General features: G+C 42.7%; 1 protein-coding gene across 3 annotated transcripts in view; it reads right to left on the bottom strand.

Annotated features, from left to right (window-relative positions):
- Nucleotides 1–18,377, bottom strand: part of ETV6 (ETS variant transcription factor 6) — a 131,456-nt gene that overhangs the window by 26,251 nt on the left and 86,828 nt on the right. For 2 of the 3 annotated variants that reach the window (XM_042889960.1, XM_042889961.1), the window contains 3 exons: nt 6,218–6,382; nt 2,423–2,557; nt 963–1,505 (listed from right to left, as the gene is read on the bottom strand). In XM_042889960.1, the coding sequence (XP_042745894.1) occupies nt 963–1,505; nt 2,423–2,557; nt 6,218–6,382 (843 nt within the window). Of the gene's footprint in view, nt 1–962; nt 1,506–2,422; nt 2,558–6,217; nt 6,405–18,377 lie in introns of all 3 variants that reach the window. The other variant, XM_042889959.1, reaches the window with a different exon arrangement.

The following is an 18,377-nucleotide window of genomic DNA, read 5'->3' as shown; positions in this document are numbered from 1 at the left end:
CAGAGCGATAAGTCTCAAAACAAAATCTTCCTCATTAAAGTTGAGGCAGCACATCATCTGTAACAAGTTAAAGGCGCATAAAGGACTGAAACGAACAAGGTGTTTTAAAATGTACCCACGTAGACATGCATAACAGCCCACAGGAGCTGAGTATCATATTAGTTTGCTGCTGATGTAAATGTATGGAATGTTTTTGGGTGTGTTGTGTATGGTGTGCATTTACACCCCTCAAGACATACTAGTTAGTGGGGCATTCAGCACATTTCTGAAGTGGTTCGATTCCCTTTCCCACTCTCCCTATCTATTTACAGTTCCCTTTCAAGTACAAAAAACATTTTCTGTAACCTCAGCTTCCTGATTCAGCTGTTATGATGTCAGTTATTTACGATAACAAAAGTGAGACAATGACTGCGGTTTGTGTGGGACAAAGGCAACCTTGTTTCTGTAAAAAGGGACAATCCTAGCATAAGAAGACAGGAAAGCCTACAAAGCAGGACTCTGAGGTGAGATTTCATTAGTCTCTCTGTCTCTGCAATAACAAGTTTGACTGCATTGTCTCAAATACAACCGACAGAAGGCGTCTGCCTAGAACCCATAACTAAAGGGAATGCAATTCTTGGAAAATTATCTCTTTGCAGGAGAAGGCTTTGGAGATAAGTATCTTGGGAAACAAATGAATTGCTAGTGGGTAGAGAGGCAGCAAATGTCAGGACTTACACGTTTTCAGTACTAATTACGCATTCTGTGGTCACAAGCATGTCACTGCATCTTTGCTTACCCGTCATGAAACTGTTATAATCATACTTACCTGCCTAAACTATAGATGTGGTGAAACTTGCAGAATGCCAATAATTGCTGAGGTCACCGTGTGGCAAAAAGAAATGAGGAGCTACTAACACATGTAATGGTAAGTTATACATGAAAGATTTCAAACCTGGCACAGCCTGGAGAAGGTCACTTACCTGCTATTCTTCCAATTGGCATTGCATGGTCCTCAGGAGGGGATACAGACACCATGATGTGGTTCATATAAGCTAACTCTTCTCGGTGGGACAGGTTGATTGGCTTTACCTCCCTGTGCAGCCCATCCTCAGACAACCTCAGTGGCTTGAAATCAGAGTGCCTGGGGTTCAGTATCAAAGGATGCATGATAGGACTGGGCATCAGCTGGATGACCCTGGTGTTCTCCTGGCGAGGGCTGGAAGGCTTCTGAAGAACCTCAGGAGGAGGTGGGCAGTGGTTGTTTTCTATCGGGGACACTGAGAGAGGATAGGGCTCCTGGTGGTTGTTCTCTTGATGATACCTTGCCCCTGGCACCCTGTCAGCTGGGGAAAGGTGACGGACAGTGTTGTCCATAGGGGACTTCAGTGGCCGCTGATCGGAATCTGGTGATGGACGGTGGTTGTTGGTGACGGGTGATCTAGAACGATGCAACAGTTCAATGGTTGGGGTGCTGTGGTGGACTGCTTCTGTGGATGGTCTTGAAGGCCTCTGGACAAAGCTATCTGTGGAGAAAAAAAACAGATTGTCCGCATTGTGATCAAGCTGAAGAATCTAAATGTTAAATGCAAACTTGAGTGGAATCCTAATCCAATTCTGTAACACTACTTTTTCCTATATTTTTTTTCTATTAAAAAATCAACAACAGAATTATATTTGATGCTTTCATAGAAGGGATCTCTTAAAAATCTTAGGCTTTGTATCTTTTCATTTGAAGGAAACATTTTGATCTGCACTGAATAAAGAGAAGTCCAAATCTGCAATGCCACAAGCATATATCTATTCTTTCTTCGCCACCTGTAACAGGCATGGTGTGTAAGGACACTACTAGGAGGGTAACTAATAACCTAAGCAAATACTGCTACTGATGGTAAAAATGGGAGAAAACTGCAAAAAAACCTTTTCTCAAAATGAGTTGCTTAACCAGTTCAAGAGCTGAGCAACAAGATGGGCTCAATGCCAGGGACTTTAGTACAATGCGACGACACTGTCATTTGAAGTGACTTTGTGCTAAATATTCCTTTCTAACATTGCCTTTTCTCCAGCTTTGCAAACAACTGCATCAAGCTGCATCTCCAGGACACTGAAAGTCCATGAAGCACCTTTGTCTACCCAACTGATAGTGAGGAAAAACAAATCAATGTGGTCAATAAAACTTTCTGACTTTTTTTTTTTTAACTCTACATCTGTTATACCTTTTAAGGCAGCTTTGGAAGTAGGACAAAGCAATAGAAAATATATGGAGAACAGACAGTCAGCTCCTTAGACCAACTGACTGTTAACAGCTACAGAGACAAATGGCGAACAGCAACTTTATTTAAGTAACTTTGGAGCCAGAAAATGACAACATTCCATGCAGCCTTATTCCAGTCACCCAATCACCATTTTATAATAATAGTTCCTATAAGAACAAGACAGTTACCTTCATCATGGTTCTGATGTAATAAAACCTCTGACTGAGCATGGATAGAGTTCCCAGGATGGAAGAAAGGTGAGAACAGCACACGAGATTTCCTTTGCTTCAGGATATGCTGAAGGAGTTCATACAGAACATCACCTGAAAGACAAACAGTAGGACTCATTTAGCCATCTGACATTTAGCCATGCATTAATTCATGTTCCTGGCTGCTATTTTCATATCCAAACAGGCCTGTTGTAAAACTTTGCATTTCACTGTTTTGCAATGTTCTTTTCTGAAAGAAGGAAAAAAAGAAAAAGAAAAGCAGCATGTCACACCTCTGGAAAAATGGGAGATTGAAAAGAAGTGGCTGTTACTACCCTGATACAGTTTTTCCAGGCTACAGAAGTGCCCATTCAAGAGTTCACACCCTTTGTAAGCAATATTTCAAGTGTTCCACCTTCTCTCATCACAGCTTTAGTCTTTTTAGAGAGACACCTCAGGACAGAAAATTCTTCAATGCACAGTATGTGATTATGCACTGAGTTGCTGAGAGCAAACAAGGTGCTATTCCTTAATTAATGAAAAATTCAGGCTTTATGGGGCAAGGAGGAAGATCTTGCCAAGCCTCTCCATGCAGCACCAGTGCCCCAAGGGCAAAGTCAGTATGCTACTGTGATATTCCAATCTAGGAAATACAATAGCAGGAAGAACTCTCACTCTGAGAAGCTACTTTGGGGTAAGCTCAAAGATCTGCAAAGAATGAAGAGATGTAACCCCTGCTGTGGTGACAACTTCTGGAGATTGTTGAGTGCCACAGCTGCCACAGGAACTTCTGGTGTCCTGAGACGGACTTCAGGAAAGCCCAAATAGGATCGCAAAGCTAGTTATTTCTAGACACCAGGATCTGTAGAGAGCTCACCGCAACAGGCAGTATTAGAAGAGGGACATGATACATACTAAGGAACTTAATGCAGTAGACTTGGTGATCTGTATGGGTAAATATAGTCTGTTAGTTGCTGTTGGATTGTTATTTTACAGAAATGTCTGCAGAATTGTACTGCACCATGTGATCATGTTTTTGCATGACTCAATCCAAGGCTTGTTTCTTTTTGGGGTGGCAAGCAGCCTGTACTTCACTTTTTCCTCCCAGTCCATGTTACCAGAATTGTTATATCCCTCCTTAGTGGAACATGTCACTTCAGTGACCACTGCAGATCAATATTAACTGCTTATTTTGTATCTTCTTATGTATTCCATCTTGTACTGATGCCTTCCCTCCAAAATCTGCATTAAACATTTACATACTTATATGTTTTGTGTGATGTAACTTGCTAAACATTTCAAAGTAAAAAGGTACAATATAGGGCACAAAGTCTCCCAGCTTATAATTTTATTTCCTCTCTTCTATGTGTCTTACCTCATAATACAGAGGAACAAGCTACAGCAGCAGCATATTATCTGAAAAGGTACTTAACAGAGTTTCAACTAGGAAACCTTGGATTTTCCTGGAGAGTTTTCTCAAGCATGTGTGGGGTTAGTAGTTGCTCTTATGAGATTGAAAGCCGTGTGCCATTCAGCTGCTGTTTCTATAACGTGCCAATGTTGTACTTGCAGTGAAGTTTATTGTCTTAGTATGAAATGGTTAAAGCTATCCTGCTTCCCACAGTTCAGCTTCCTTTGTTTTTAGAATCTCAGCTGCTTTCACTGTCTCCGTAGTGACTTCGGGGCATTTTTACGAAGTGACTGCAACACCTGAAAATCTAATTAAAAACAAAGCCTGAAGAACTCAGTTACCTTTTCCATGTTTAGTACATGAAAGTCTAAAAAGTGATTTTACCTCACAATTCGCATTTTTGAATGCAACAGTGGCATAATCATAACTAGTACTGTAACACTCCAAGCAATAAATTTTTCTTTTTTCACCTAACAACATATTTACACTTCTGCATCACAAAGACACAATTGTATTAGTTACAAAAACACAAGTCTCTTCTCTCTCTCTCTCTCTCTCTCCTTTGCCCTCTTCCCGGGCCAGTGCTAAATCGGTGTATAGCAGGTGGCTGTGTACCCATTTTATTGGTACAATCACTGGGAGGAGTGGATGCTATTCTACTGGTTTTACCAGGAGTGGAAAGGATAGAGCCTTTATATACCTACACTCTTAGAAAAACTTAAACTCTGTAGCAAATATTATTTCACAGTTCTTACGTTTCACATGTAGTTTATTTCTGGGAAATGTTGAGGCATACTTTACCTATAGTCATTTACATTTACAGAGGCTGACTGAGATATCCTCTAAAATGTTTATTATCAGTGAGGAATAATACCTGGAAAGAAAGAGGAGAGAAAGAGCTGGGAAGGGGCCATTCTAACCATTTAGGTAAACAAGAGTTTAACCTTCTGCACATTGTGGATTTGCAAGCCAGAGGCTCTTCTCTGAGAACACTCTATCTCCAGCCAACAAACATTTTAATCCTACTCATTTCAAGTGCCCTCACAACACACAAAGGGAAGAGTAGAGAAATAACTGGTAGGCAGCAAGGCACTGGTATGATAAGGGGAATAACAAATAAGTTACGCAGAGTTGTCCTTTACAGTCCTTGCCCACTTTCAATACTTCTTTTGCCTTAAAGCAGGGCTAATTTTTGCAATGAAATCATTCAAGATGAGTACCAAAATAAAACAAAGGATCTTTCCAGGCATCAGTTTTCACTACTGTATTATACTAGTGACAGACATAGATGTTTGGCATTTCCTTTTATAAAAATTATTCTTGGTTTAAAGTACATGCTTTGAAAACTTTGTATAGAATAAGCATAAGCCATAGTATGAGAGGCAGATTCTGCAGGAGGATGGTTGGATGCATTCAAGGGAGTCACAAAGGAGCTAGAAGCAGAATTAATGCCATTCCTTGTTTATCAGCCTGAGCCAAACTGCACTAGCTGTACTTCTGCACTGAGTGAGCCTTGTGCTGCAAGCCTGGTAACAGCAGCTCCATGACCACTTAGTCCAAACACTTTGATCATCTATCGTGATTGAGTAAACCTTATATTTAACATGTATGGTCATAAAAAAAAAGCTCATAACTCTTGTAATGAACTAATAACTCATATTTAGTTAAACATCCCTGACAAAGGAGGGCAGAGGCTTACTCTGACTGTAAAGCCATAGCAGAAAGACTGCAGGGGATATAAGTACAGGAAGACAACATAGGCATTTCTAAATCATGTGTGTGAATAAACGAAGACATAATTTGAGCAATTGGCCAAGTGATTCACACCTATCTGTGTTGTACCTTGGGCCAGCCTCAAGCACATGAGAGAAAAGTAAAGTAAAGTAAAACCCACGAGGGCTGTAAAAAAGAGAAAAGGTTCCCCAGGGATGAATTTTGCAGTCACTCTTAGCAGCACGTCAGCCAAGCCAGCTGTGAGACAGAATGCTAATGTCAGCTTCTTAAGAGGCTCGGGCACTTGATTAACTTGCTGCTGTAGTTGGGTCTGCAAAAAGATAAGCCTTTATGGAAAAGAGCTGTAAGCCATGAAATGCTGCCAAAGAACCCTGCTTTCTGTGAGTTCAGTGAAGAGTTTTAATAAGAGACATGTTGCATCTTTGGATTTGGAGTTACACCCAAATTTACCTACAATCTTCCCTCTTAGTCTTTTCTGTCTTTGCCTCGTATAAGAGTTTCTGTCCCTTCTCTGCTGCACTGCCCTGCCCACCCTAACAAACATGATTCTGTATCCTCCTTTGTCCGCTGCAGACCCTCTTGCAGTTTCTTCTCTCCTTTCAACTGTAGCTTCCATAAGAATTCCTCACCTGAATGAGGAGATCTGTATCGAAAGTCCTCTTTGGTCAGGAGCAACAGAGCCTTGCCATTCATCTCAAAAGTGTTGCTCTCGATTGGCCTCAGGGAAAACTCCTTCTCCGCCCATCTGAGCCACTGTGCGACATCATCCCTGCTCCAGTAAATGGGCTGCAGACCTGCACCAGGAAGAGACCAAGACTGCATTATAAAATTAGACAAGGCATGTGAATATAGGCAAATACCACAGAATCTCCATTTCTCCCCTCGCAGTAACATGCAAAGTCTCCAGGCAAGGTGTGGGAGAGAGATGTCAGGATTACGCTAAATATTGGGCTGTGCAATACCTCATTAGTTTAGATATCCTGGTTTATTTTGGGCATCCCAAAAAACAAGATGTCTCAACATCCCTTCTAGGACATTATTTCATTCCAGGTATCCACTGTGGGATGGAGTTGTTCCCCAGTTGTTCCTTCTGAGGTACAGAGCAGGCAGGAGACGAAGCTGTTGGCCCCCTCCACGCTCACTGTGCAACGTCTCACAGAAGCAAGGAGTGCCCTCCCTGCATGCCCCCTCCAGCCATCTTTACTGGGCCTGGGCAAAAAGGCCTGGGAGGTGTGACAATTCAGTATCTGTTTTACAGATGAATTTAAAACAGCTTCCTTCCCCTGGAAAGAAGGCAGCATGGTGAAGAGTTGTTTATACCTAGGTAAGCAGATTATCTCCAGTCTGCTGGGAGATAAAAGCTTTCTTTCCTTTTCCCCCTTGTGGGATGACTCATTGTTTGACTTGTTACAATTGTTGCGTAGAAATGAAAGCTTCACGCTGCGCAGAGGAACGTAAAATTTGCCATATCTGATCATACCAGATCTCCAGTACACAGCCTCTGGCAGGAGCTAATACCTTATGCTTCAGAGGAAGATGAACCTCCCTTCCTCATCTTGCACCTGGCTGATTGTATGCTGCACATGGGAAGAAATTTCCTTCCTGGCATACCATTCTATGAAATCTGATTACCCTTGTCTTACCAAGTCAGAAAAGAAACCCAGGAGATTTGTACTGTTTTGTTTTGCTTTTTTTTACTTCTGCAGATAGGCAATCTTGTTTTCTGTTTCAGCAAGAGGTCACATGCAGTGAATTGCATTCTGCTGCCACACCAGATTCCCAGGCAGCGGCTTTGGAAAGCCCCAGACCACAGCTGCACACAGAACTGAATCTGATCTTGAGTGAGAACCGAGATCAAGCTCAAGGAACGGTTGGGGCTGACCAAAGGAAGGGGCGTCTGCATGGCAACAGTAAGTCTCCAATGGCTTCAACTACCCCTGTAGCACTGTGCTGCACAGACACAAGAAATAGAGTTTATGAAGGACTTAAACTCTCTCCTCCTATTGAATTAGCCACTAGTTACCAAGGTCAGAGCTTTCTATAGGTCCTTCCTTTTTGCAGAGAGTGCAATCAGGTGAAGATCTTCTCAGAGACGTGCAAACTGTAAGCTAAAATGCCAGAGTGAGGCTCACCTTTTGCTGAGCACAGAGTCACTCCTGCAGAAAACACACTGTGGACCCTAGGCTACTGCTGGGCATGGTGCACACTGCAGCTAGGCAATGGAGAACTAAGTGAGAGCCAGACCATAACATATAAAAAGGTTTAAAAAAACATCTGAGGAGAGCTTGAAATGTTCACATTTGGCTTCTGTTCCCACCTTCCTCCCCATCTGCCACACCATACAAGCAGCAAGTTGCCCAGAAGAACACTGTAATGTGGAAATTTAATTGGAGTTTTGGTGTGTGCTTCACAAGATCAGGCAAGAAACAAAACATTACTAGGAAAATCAGGCCAAGGACAAAGCTGAGCGATAACTACACGTGTTCTGCATGCACCCTTACTGATAACAACACAATAAAAAATCACTCCCTGTACAAACACTGATCATAATTTCCTATATGCTGTCTGTGTATTTTTGCTTTCTGTTAAATTAATATGAAAGTATCATGTCTATAAAGTGCTTCTATTGATCAGCACTAGACCCAGAACAGCCAAATAAGCTACAGAAGCAGGGCTTCTGGTGCGCCATAGGTGTGCCATGCTGGTGACTCCAAAGGGATACAACTTCACCATGCCCACCAGGTTTCCGCTGGGTATCAGCTTTTGAAAAGGAGAGACAGAATCTTCAAGGAAAAGGAAAAAAAGCCAAAAAGCAGTATGACCTAGGACAAACAGCATGCAGCCTTTCTTGTTCAGTTTGGCTAGTACTAAAACGAGTGGGTGGAGAAGCCAGATCCCTCCACCCATGGGGTAATATCTTAATTCAATGCTTGCATTGTGTTTTGAAGATATAAAATGCTATATAACACGTGAACCACTTATGCCCAGGTGGACTGCCTCTGCTCTCATCTTCCTCTCTCCCTGCCCTGTCATCTTCCCAGGAAGCTCATTTCCCCAAAAGCCCTCTGTAGTTGCCTATTCCCCCACCTGTTTTGTGAGGCTGAATCAGTTCTGTCACAGCTTTCCTGGGGGTGCAGAACAGTGCTGCTGAAAGTGCTTCAGAAACCGCTGCTCAAAAATAATTCTTTCATGTGCAGTACCGTGTTTGATAAGCTTGTATGCCACCTTCTTTGCCCTTTCTTAAAAAGAAGCTGTTGGGTTTATGAAAACAAGGGAATGAGAGGGTTGGCTCTGCAGCTGAACGGATTTTATAGCACAGCATACCGTATCAGTAGGTCCTCAAAATGCTCTTCTGCACTCTCAGTGAAAGAAAAGACTAATCCTGCTTATATAAATTTTCTTTTATTGGATACTGTTTTTTTTTTATTTTCCCCTCTTCATCTTTTATTGTCATATTCACTGTGGAGGAAAATGGGCTCTTTTTATCTCTCCTGTTTTCTTTTCTGTGAAAGCTAACAGCATTGTCTTGAACTAACAAAGATATTTACCAATCAGAATAAAGTGAGAAAAATGAGTGCTGTGTAACAAAACGAGGACAGTGCTGTGCCGCCTGAGCAGCAGGCAGGTTTTGCTGCTTGCAGTAGATGCTGATGGAGCCACAGATCTTGGACGGTGAATTTTGACTTGAGAGTCCGACCTGACACTGTTCCCATTTCCATCACTGCTCTGCTGGCTGGAATCTAGAGAGAACTACCACCCTCAATCTCTCTCTCTGCATAAAAACAAACAACAACAAAAACTTCTAAACTTCCCTAAGCAAGCTAAATTTATGCTCATTTTTCTAATGCTGCAGGCTGGAGCACAGGTGTCTTAGCAAATTATAAGCTTCTGTTGCTTATTTCTCACCTGAAGTCCTGCTTCTAGTACCTGTTGCACCAGCCAGCTTATAAATGGGGAGGGTGATCAGTTCTTACACTCCAGGGTAAAGACTGGACCACAGAAGAAATCCACCCTCTGTTCCTTTATCTTCTTACACAGCAAAAAACAAGCACAAAGAAGAGGGGTTGGTGGAGTAATCTACATTTTCTACTTCAAGTAGGTAGCAAAATTTTTTACATGTGTTTAAGTGCTCATGCACACATGCACACAGCAGAATGCATTGGTATGTTGAAAAGGAGTTCAAGATCATTGCCTCCAAAGACTTCACTCCCGTTTTAGCAAGGAGCCCTTCAGGTAAGACGGAGGCAAACTCGAATCTTGTGATGCACCCTTGTTTAATATCTCTTTCTTTCCTTTTGAACAGAGGATATGTATTTCACAGTGTGTGTTGCATGTCCAATAGATACAGCAGATACATGCAAGATGTGAAGCATACATAACGTACTGTGGGCTGTTTTCACCTTGACTCACTTTGGAACAATCTGATGACACGAATCCAATGCACAGGGCGATGTACAGTAAGTGAGAGCTGCTGTCATGTTTTAGTTTCGATATGAGGACGCAGCCGTACTGTAGCCCGCACAACGGAAACAGTGATCGCAGTGAGTTTTGTGTAAATTTTGTTCCACCTCAGCCCTCCATGCATACGCCTGGTTAGCTGTCAGGCAGGATAAGGTGAGAACGGTTTCAGACAGCCCCCCACCCCCTCCACCCTCTTATCCCTGCTTCCTGGAGGCAGAGAAGATTGTTCTTGCTCCCATGCCAAAAGCTACTCAGCTCAGATGGGCAAACAACAGAGGCCAGAACATGCATATCAGCAGCTGGCTCTAAACACTCAGGGACAGATGTAGCATCACTGGCAGCAGCAGGCAGGCTGACTCCAACTGCAGGACAGTGCCTGAGTCTTTAGTGGAAAAATGATGCTGGGAAAGCTCAGAGGACTTGCATGTCTGCTAGCAACTAATTCATTTGGAACTGAAACTCTCTTTTTTATTATTAATTAAATATATTATTCCATGTTATCCATAAAGCGTAACACATGCTGCTACATGAAAAACAAGACGGGGGCATGAGGTTCTGTTTTTCTCTCCATTTCTATGTAAAGGCAACATGGTCTGGAGGAAAGACATACAATTAGATTCAGATATTTCTCCCGGGCTCTGCCCAAGAGACTTTTAGAGGTCCCCTCCTCCAGTCTTGCTGCTCCCTGAGATGGGCTGCAGCAGGGAACTCAGCAGCCAAGAGCCGATAGTGCCGCAGGAAGTTTCAAGTTCAAGCACAATTTAGGCACCAAAGTGCAATTTCATGCTGTCCCTGCTTGATCTTCCACCACAAGTCCCCTTCCCTTCAGTACCAGCGCTGCCAGGCTCCCACCACCAGGCGCTCTGCAGATGCTTAGCGCTGCCTGTATTAAGTAAGGCAAAGACAGGCAGGCTGAGGACTCAAATTCCTCAGGGTTGGGGAATGAGCTACAGAATGGTGCTCAGCTATTTCCATGCATGTGGACAGCCTTCATAAGTGCCCCTAAGCCAGGACATGTGGATGACACAGCGCAGTAGCAGAAACCATTTGGTGGTGCTGGCCCACAGAGATTGCCTCATCCTACAGTAGGAAGCTGGCTCTATTTTGGAGGCCAAGAGATAAGGAAAGGTAGAAAAGCATGGAAAGCTTACTCCTGGCTAATCCTTGAAGAGAATTACTGGGGAAGTGAGTACAAACCAAGGGGAACGGATGGCAGCAGATGAAAATGCGCCTTTATAGGCCTTCTTAAGGAAAAAAGTGATCAGATATGGAACAGAGAAGTCATGCGATGGGCAGGAAGACACATCTCAGTGGGTTCTGTACGTCTTTTTAAAAGATATAGAACTGCCTGTAATCAGAATGACAAGAAACTTCCCATACTTCCGGAAACAGAGTGTGAAACAGCTTTTTCAGTAGTAATCTGAAATAAAAGGAGTAGCTGTCTCCTGCTGTCCTGCTGAACAAGGTACAGGAGATGGAGCAGGACTAGAGGCAATGCCTTGTGCACAGTGTCTGCTTTATGAACCCTGTGCACGAAGAAACAAGCCTGATGAGGCACAGGGACAGATTTCTGCCATGCTGATCTTGCTAACATTGCTCCCCATGGCCCAGCCCTTCTTTTCTCACTGCCTGTACAGAGACTTGCAAAGTTGACACACCCTAATCCCTTAGGGCTTCAGGGTCATAAAATAAATAAAATTGCTTTTCTAATGCAGCCTTTGGAAAGCCTGTAAGAAACATATTGATTGGAAAATGCTTGATTAGAATGATCAAGTGCTGAGCTCTTATATGGTGAAATAAATCTTTTCAAGTCCCCACACCCAGTGCCAAGCTCAGCTTCCTGGAAGCAACTATGGCCCTTTCTGGAACTGAAGTGAAAATCCCATGTTCCATCACCTTTTCTGACCTGCTGACATTACACACGGTTTGCATTTGCTGATCAAATGCACAAGCAGTACTTTAAATTAGCTTGCTGGGTTGAGATAGCTCACTGATTAATGATGGCAGATGAAGTCACCGGTGCAAAAACCCACAAAATCTGAAGTCAATTTAAGTGTGAAAGGAGAATGGAAAAGCCACTATCTGTGAGATTTAACATGAGGAACATATTCTTTCTCACTTCATAGCCAAACTTTTTCTTTTCAGATACCGGTTAGCAAAATCCTACACAAAATTACTCAGCCACACCTAAGATCCCTTGCCCCAAGAACAGACAGAAAAGTCACTGAACAATGCAGACCAATTCCTTGAAGTCCTCAGAGTTGTAACTGATGTCAGAATAATGCTTTAAGCACAGCCCCAGTCATTTAACATAGGTCAGTCATGCTGCACTTCCTGTTACTGAAATCAGTATTTGACCCACTGTGGACACCCCCTCCTTTCTATTTCTACTGCATCATCTGGAGTTTACTTGCAGACAAATCAGCCTTTAGGATTTAGCCCTCTTTCCTCTGTGAGCTGCCCCTGTGTGGGATCAGCTGCAGAAAGTGTTGTAATGCGGGCACAATCCACATGCTCCTGACAGGCAGTCCACAGTCTGAATGAAGAATTCATGCAAGATGCATCTCTTTCCTGGTGCAAATCAGTCCAGATAAATAGTGCTGATACATGTGCTGAAGTGGACACTGTTTTAAGTTCTAGAAGGGAAAAGCTACCAGCCAAAGACGCAAGCAACCAGAGGTGATGAAAGGACCAGCCTGTTTTCTAGGCACTCATTCCATGAGCCATGTCCAAGAGTTTTCAAGAACCATGCAGAATGACTCCAGCTTCCTTTTGCAGTGTTTGTGAAAAACCTTCCTAGAAGCTCAGCAAGAGCACTCCTTCCAGGGGGGAATGAAGGCTGGCTTTTTTGCATTTGGGTACCACATTTGGAGAGGGCCAGAGCATGACAGAGTCAGCAAGATGCTGCCAGCACACCATCAGCCAGCTGACTGTGGCTGCTACCACAGTTGCCACACGCAGAAAAATTGCCTGAGTGCAAGATGACTCTTCTCCTCACTCTTCTGCTGACCACAGTCAGAGGGCAGGTGACCATGGGATTCCTATCAGAGCAGCTCGTGCAACAAAACAGCTGGCAGGGGAATGGGGAATGGGGAAATGTCGGTTTGGATCTGCTCCCAGTTATAGTCTTAATCCACTCCTGACTGCTTCTCACCCAGTTTTTGGCCATTTTCCATACAGCAGACATTGCTTTCCTACTGCTCCCTTCCAAAAGGATCTGAAAGAAATGTCTTCTGTAGCTTTTTTCCTTGTATGTGCAAAAACTGTATCCTAAACAAAACTAGCTGAGCCTTGACAATGACACGGGTTAGGTAGCTCAAACAATCATGCTGCAAGAAGCAAGAGGATTTACAAACAGAAATGTAGGGGATTTTAAAAAGTTTAATTTATTTATCAGCACCTCTTTATTGTTTTAAAACAATTCATTTTAATCTAGGTCAAAATTCAGACCTAAAAATGATTCTTTAAAGTTTTCCTATATTGACTACAGTAACTGTTTCATCCATGGGATACTACTACTAGTAACACTTGTGTATTTACACTATACAGTGCCTTTCAACCGAGGACAGATTAGATTTGTATCTTTTTCTTATAGATGTGAGGCACAAAATCATTGGACACCTGCCCTTACACCAAATCTGTTACGGTAGGAATTGAATCTAGGAACCATATTTTGCTTCTCTTTACAACTGGACAAATATAAAGCATCATCACACCTTTAGTTCAGAAAAACATTTCCTTCCTACTTCCTGTGGCACTTACTCAGGCAACAGTAATTTTAATTCCAAACTCTTGTCACTCAAAAATGTATTAGAATGCATTGTTAATACACTGGAGTCTGGCCTGTTTTTGTTTTTTTTTTTTTTGTTTTCTTTTTAACATAATACAGCCTGGATCCCTGGCTGGGGTGCTGAGAATTTGTAAGTAATTAGAAATAAATAGATCTTGCTCATTTTGGCCTACATATGGTTTTACTGATTTTTGTGCACCCTGTCAGCACTACAGAAAGATATGAAAAGCTGAAGAAGTAGTTGCTAGTAACAATCAGTGCAGTTGCTAAAATTAAGATGGTTCTTTCTGTAATTCATCAGTTTAACCTAATATCAGCGAGGTCACTTTGATCTTCCAGCAGCTGCAAACTTATAGGTGACTCTACAGTTTCAGAAGAGAGGTCAGGAAGTCCTTTTTGTGCAGCTGAATCAAGCGGAAAGTTCTAAAATCTCAATCTCACATGCCAGCAAAACATCACCACCAACACAGCCAAACATCATAATCCTCCCGTATTAAGAAGCTGCTTTCTTCTCACAGGGAGATTTTGTTCTCAGAGGCTCACATCGTGATGAGGCTGCGTCCCATTCCCTTGAGGAATTTTGGCTGGGACTTTGTTTTCTAACTCAACCACGATTGTGAGAGCTGGAGGGGGGAGCGTATACACAAAGAGCATGTTTTCCAGGCTGTTTCCATGGAAAGTGAGGCCAGCCTCACTACACAACAGCGTAAGCTGTGACAGCAAGATGCCACATGTTAGCTTCTCAGCACCAGGTCTTCCAGTCTCAAGAGCTGCAGCTGCATTTGTGGTACTATAGGAAAAGCAGATTTTGGCAGCGCAGCCAGCCCTATGGCTTACTTTGCCTGTAGCCATTGAGCAAAGCACAGCGAAAAATTTACCAACAGCATTTACTTAACTGATTTCACTTTTGGATCTCTGTCTATGCAGGGTGCCTCTGTCTCTTTCAGACTCCTAATCCAGGAGGGCTATAAAAGACTACTTCAATCCACCAGTATATTAGCTCTTCTGTGCTTTACAGAAAGACCTGCCTTCAGGTAACATTAAATATTAAATAACTAGGGGAAATGGTGTAAATTTCAGCTCTAGAGACTGCATATTGTACTCAGTTTTGAGCCATATCTTGGGCTTTGCAGGTAAAAACCTGCTCTCAGTGCGCTGCAGACACCTTCAGCTCCCAAGATGCTGCAAGCCAGAGTTTCGACATGGTTAAAAACATCCACATTTAGCTTTACTTCTTGATGGTTCCTTAATGAAGCAAAACCCTGCAGCTCTCATGTACTGTCAGTCATTTCTTCAAGAAGACGCTGCTGTCCTAGAGGAAGGTCAGAAGCTTAAAACAACGATATATATATAGAACATATATGTTCTATATGCTAAAGATCCTTCTCCACATGCAGGGGGGATAAGGAAGCCACGGGGATGGACTCCACACTGCACCATAACACATTTCCCATAAAGAATTAGTCTCACTGCATTTTCATGGGGCTCTTTATCTCTACCCTTCAAGCGTTGCCTGTGCATAGGCAGGCTTCTTGTACTAAGGTACTTGTGCTTGAAATACATTGATAATGAGAACAAATTAAGTGTGTGCTCTTTGATTATCAGATGATAAATTATCATGATTATCTTTGCTGCAGTTTAAGAATTGCTTCCTCTCCAGGGTTTAACTCCTGCTTGCTCTGAAGCTAGGCAGCACATTCACTAACTTTTCATATTAGCCCCTCCAAAAACAGGCTTCTGCAGAAGTCACAGGAAGTTAAGACATTACTTCTATTTGGGACCACTTAAGAACACTGTTTAAGTGATCAGCAATCAGTATTAATTAGGATGGAATGCAAGATCTCGTTTGCTGGCTCGTCAGACTGGAGCCAGGCTGCTGTACTGCTTGTCTCAAAGATGGCTTGGAGCCATCTCTGGGGTGCCCTCGAGGGTGCCAGTCACAAGGGCCTGAACATCTGCTGCATGCTCAGCACAGCCACTTGACCCCATAGTAGCTACTTCACGTGGAGGTCTGGGGGTAACAGGGCTTCAGCAAGTTCTTGGGCACATCGGACAGCTATGTGCCTGAGCCTGAGATTTCGGAAATACACGGAATCATAGAATCATAGAATATTCCAAGTTGGAAGGGACCAGTAAGGATCATTGAGTCCAATCCCTAAAGAGAACTGGCCCAAAAATGGAGCCCTGGAGAACTCTGCTAGCGAATGGTCACCAGCCTTATGGAACCCCATTACTTATAACGTTGGGTCAACACATCAGCCAACTGCTCACCCATAACAGTGAAAGGACATACTTCAGTTTCACCCCTCCAGCTTCACAGGTGTCTTGAATGAGTAGTGTGCTTGACGGAAATACTGCTGGTCCTCAAGTGGGGATATCAGAACATTTTTCTGTTATTCTACCTAGTACAAAGGAGTTGGTACAAAGATGGTAATTTCTACCTCGACACTGGGATGTTAGCACTCACTACACTGTCCTTCAAGCAAGCTCCTTGCAGGCCACTGCTCAGTGGCAGCCCTTTGCCCACTTCCTCTGATGTGCCCAGTGAAATTGATAAGATTATACTGTGGTTCTGATGAGAGAGAAAGTCTGTATGTAAGTAGACACGTACACTGGCATTTGCCAGATCAGCTTTCTGGGCTGATTAAGAGCACAACTGCAATAACAGTTCAAGGCTGCACTACCAGGTCAACACAACCAGTTGAGACAGTGACAAATCACAAAAAGAGTAACAGCTGGAAGTAGTGACTGACAAGGGAGGAAATGCTTCAACCAGTATTTCTACAGAACACAATATGTCATTGAAAAATGTATTATTTGAGTTTAATCTTGGTGATGTCACTGAAAAAGGTTTGCTTTCAGGAATGGAAAAATTACAGCAATATCAACAGAGGCAAATAATTTACTTATGCACTTTCAGTAGAGGATCAAACTTAGAATGAAAACAAATGCATAATTCACATGGAAGTTCTATCTCATCCTGCTTTTTGGTTTTCTTACAAAGGTAAAGGTGCTGTGTAGAAACTGCATACCCTGTAATTAGAGCAACTGATAGCACTACTGCTTCCCAATTGCTAATACTTTGTAAAGTCTTTGTGCTAGTAGAGACACCAAATGACTTCAACATCAGTGAAGCTATCTTTTGCTGCCCTCCTTTCCACCCTTCATTTCCCACAAAGAATGGCCATCCCTATGCTTGCTACCTTCAGAAACCCACTGCAGATGTGAGAGGCAGAGACCCGTGTCATCTCAAGAGGGGCTCTCTGTACCACAGTTCGGTGTCCCAGAGCCTCCAGCATGGGGACATATGTCCCTAAGCACAAATCAGGGATCCAACCGAGGTCAGAACAACTAGTGACAGAAGAGAGGAGTATGAAAGTTACCCTTTGCAGTCCCACTAACAAGTGACTCCTCTTTTGAAAGGAGAGGAGGGTGAGCAGCATGACTATCTCTCCTAGTCTAAGTATTGTGAAAGATTCTAATGACATCACACTGTAACATCTGATGGCTTCTGCACATTGCTTAGCGTTGTGCCCGCTAGCATTAAAAAGGAGAAATCCCTGCCTAGAGAACATAACAATATAAATAGACAGGAGAGGAAAGGGATCAAATGCACAAGCGAAGGGAACAATATGATGGTGTGCAGACAATGCTGGTCCCGTTGGGAACCAACTGAAACTACTGGAATCTCCATGTGCTCTTATACTAAGTGGATATTGTGAAAATATACCTGAATTACTCTTTCATCAACTTGTCTGATTACAATTTTCATAGTAGCACTTCCTTTTGTTTTGGCAAACTTAAGCCACTTCTATGACGGATGCTTGTCAAATTACATATCTTACCTGATGTGGAAATCCAGATTTGTAGGTATATCTGCTCACATACAATTTCTATTCACAAAAACTCAACACTTTCACAATCACACATTAAAGTCAGGAATGCAACGGAAGTGTCTCTCTATAAGGTAGTCATTTCTGTTCTATTCTTCCAATCCTTCACAACTTGCTTGGTTTACAAAGTCCAAACCAGTTTAGCTTCATTCTTCAGTATCGTAACTTCCAAATCATCTCAAGTTCCTGTTCTCCTGGGAAAACTGATTCACAACCAACTTGCACAAGAGGAAACATCTTATTAAAAAGTCACTGTTTGAATCTACTGGTCACACATCTGGACTTGTCTGAATTTGGCCATCTCTGATGCAGTGTCTTCTGTATTACTAAGAAACGCTTGCCTCTCCCTGTGCTGTAAACTAAGCACCCATAAAAGCTGCTTTTGCCAACCATACTAGCAAGAGCAATTTTTGGAAAAGCTCTTCCATATTAGATCAGCAGGATGGAGGTTTGTGGATACCCAGAACACAGGAGTCAAATCCAGATTTCAACTGCTTATAAGCTTCTCAGACTGCGGATCAAAGCATGCATTTGTATGAGAAGGAGATGGCAGGGACCAAAGGGAGTAGAGAGAAGTTAAGATGGTAAGAAGCAAACATGCATATTAGTGAAAGATAGAAAAGCTTGTCTTAAAAATGGATGCCT

The sequence above is a fragment of the Lagopus leucura genome, unplaced genomic scaffold (assembly GCF_019238085.1).
Source record: "Lagopus leucura isolate 7727_CA_CO unplaced genomic scaffold, USGS_WTPT01 Super-Scaffold_100159, whole genome shotgun sequence".
Lineage (NCBI taxonomy): Eukaryota > Metazoa > Chordata > Aves > Galliformes > Phasianidae > Lagopus > Lagopus leucura.
This window is presented reverse-complemented; position numbering and strand designations above follow the sequence as displayed.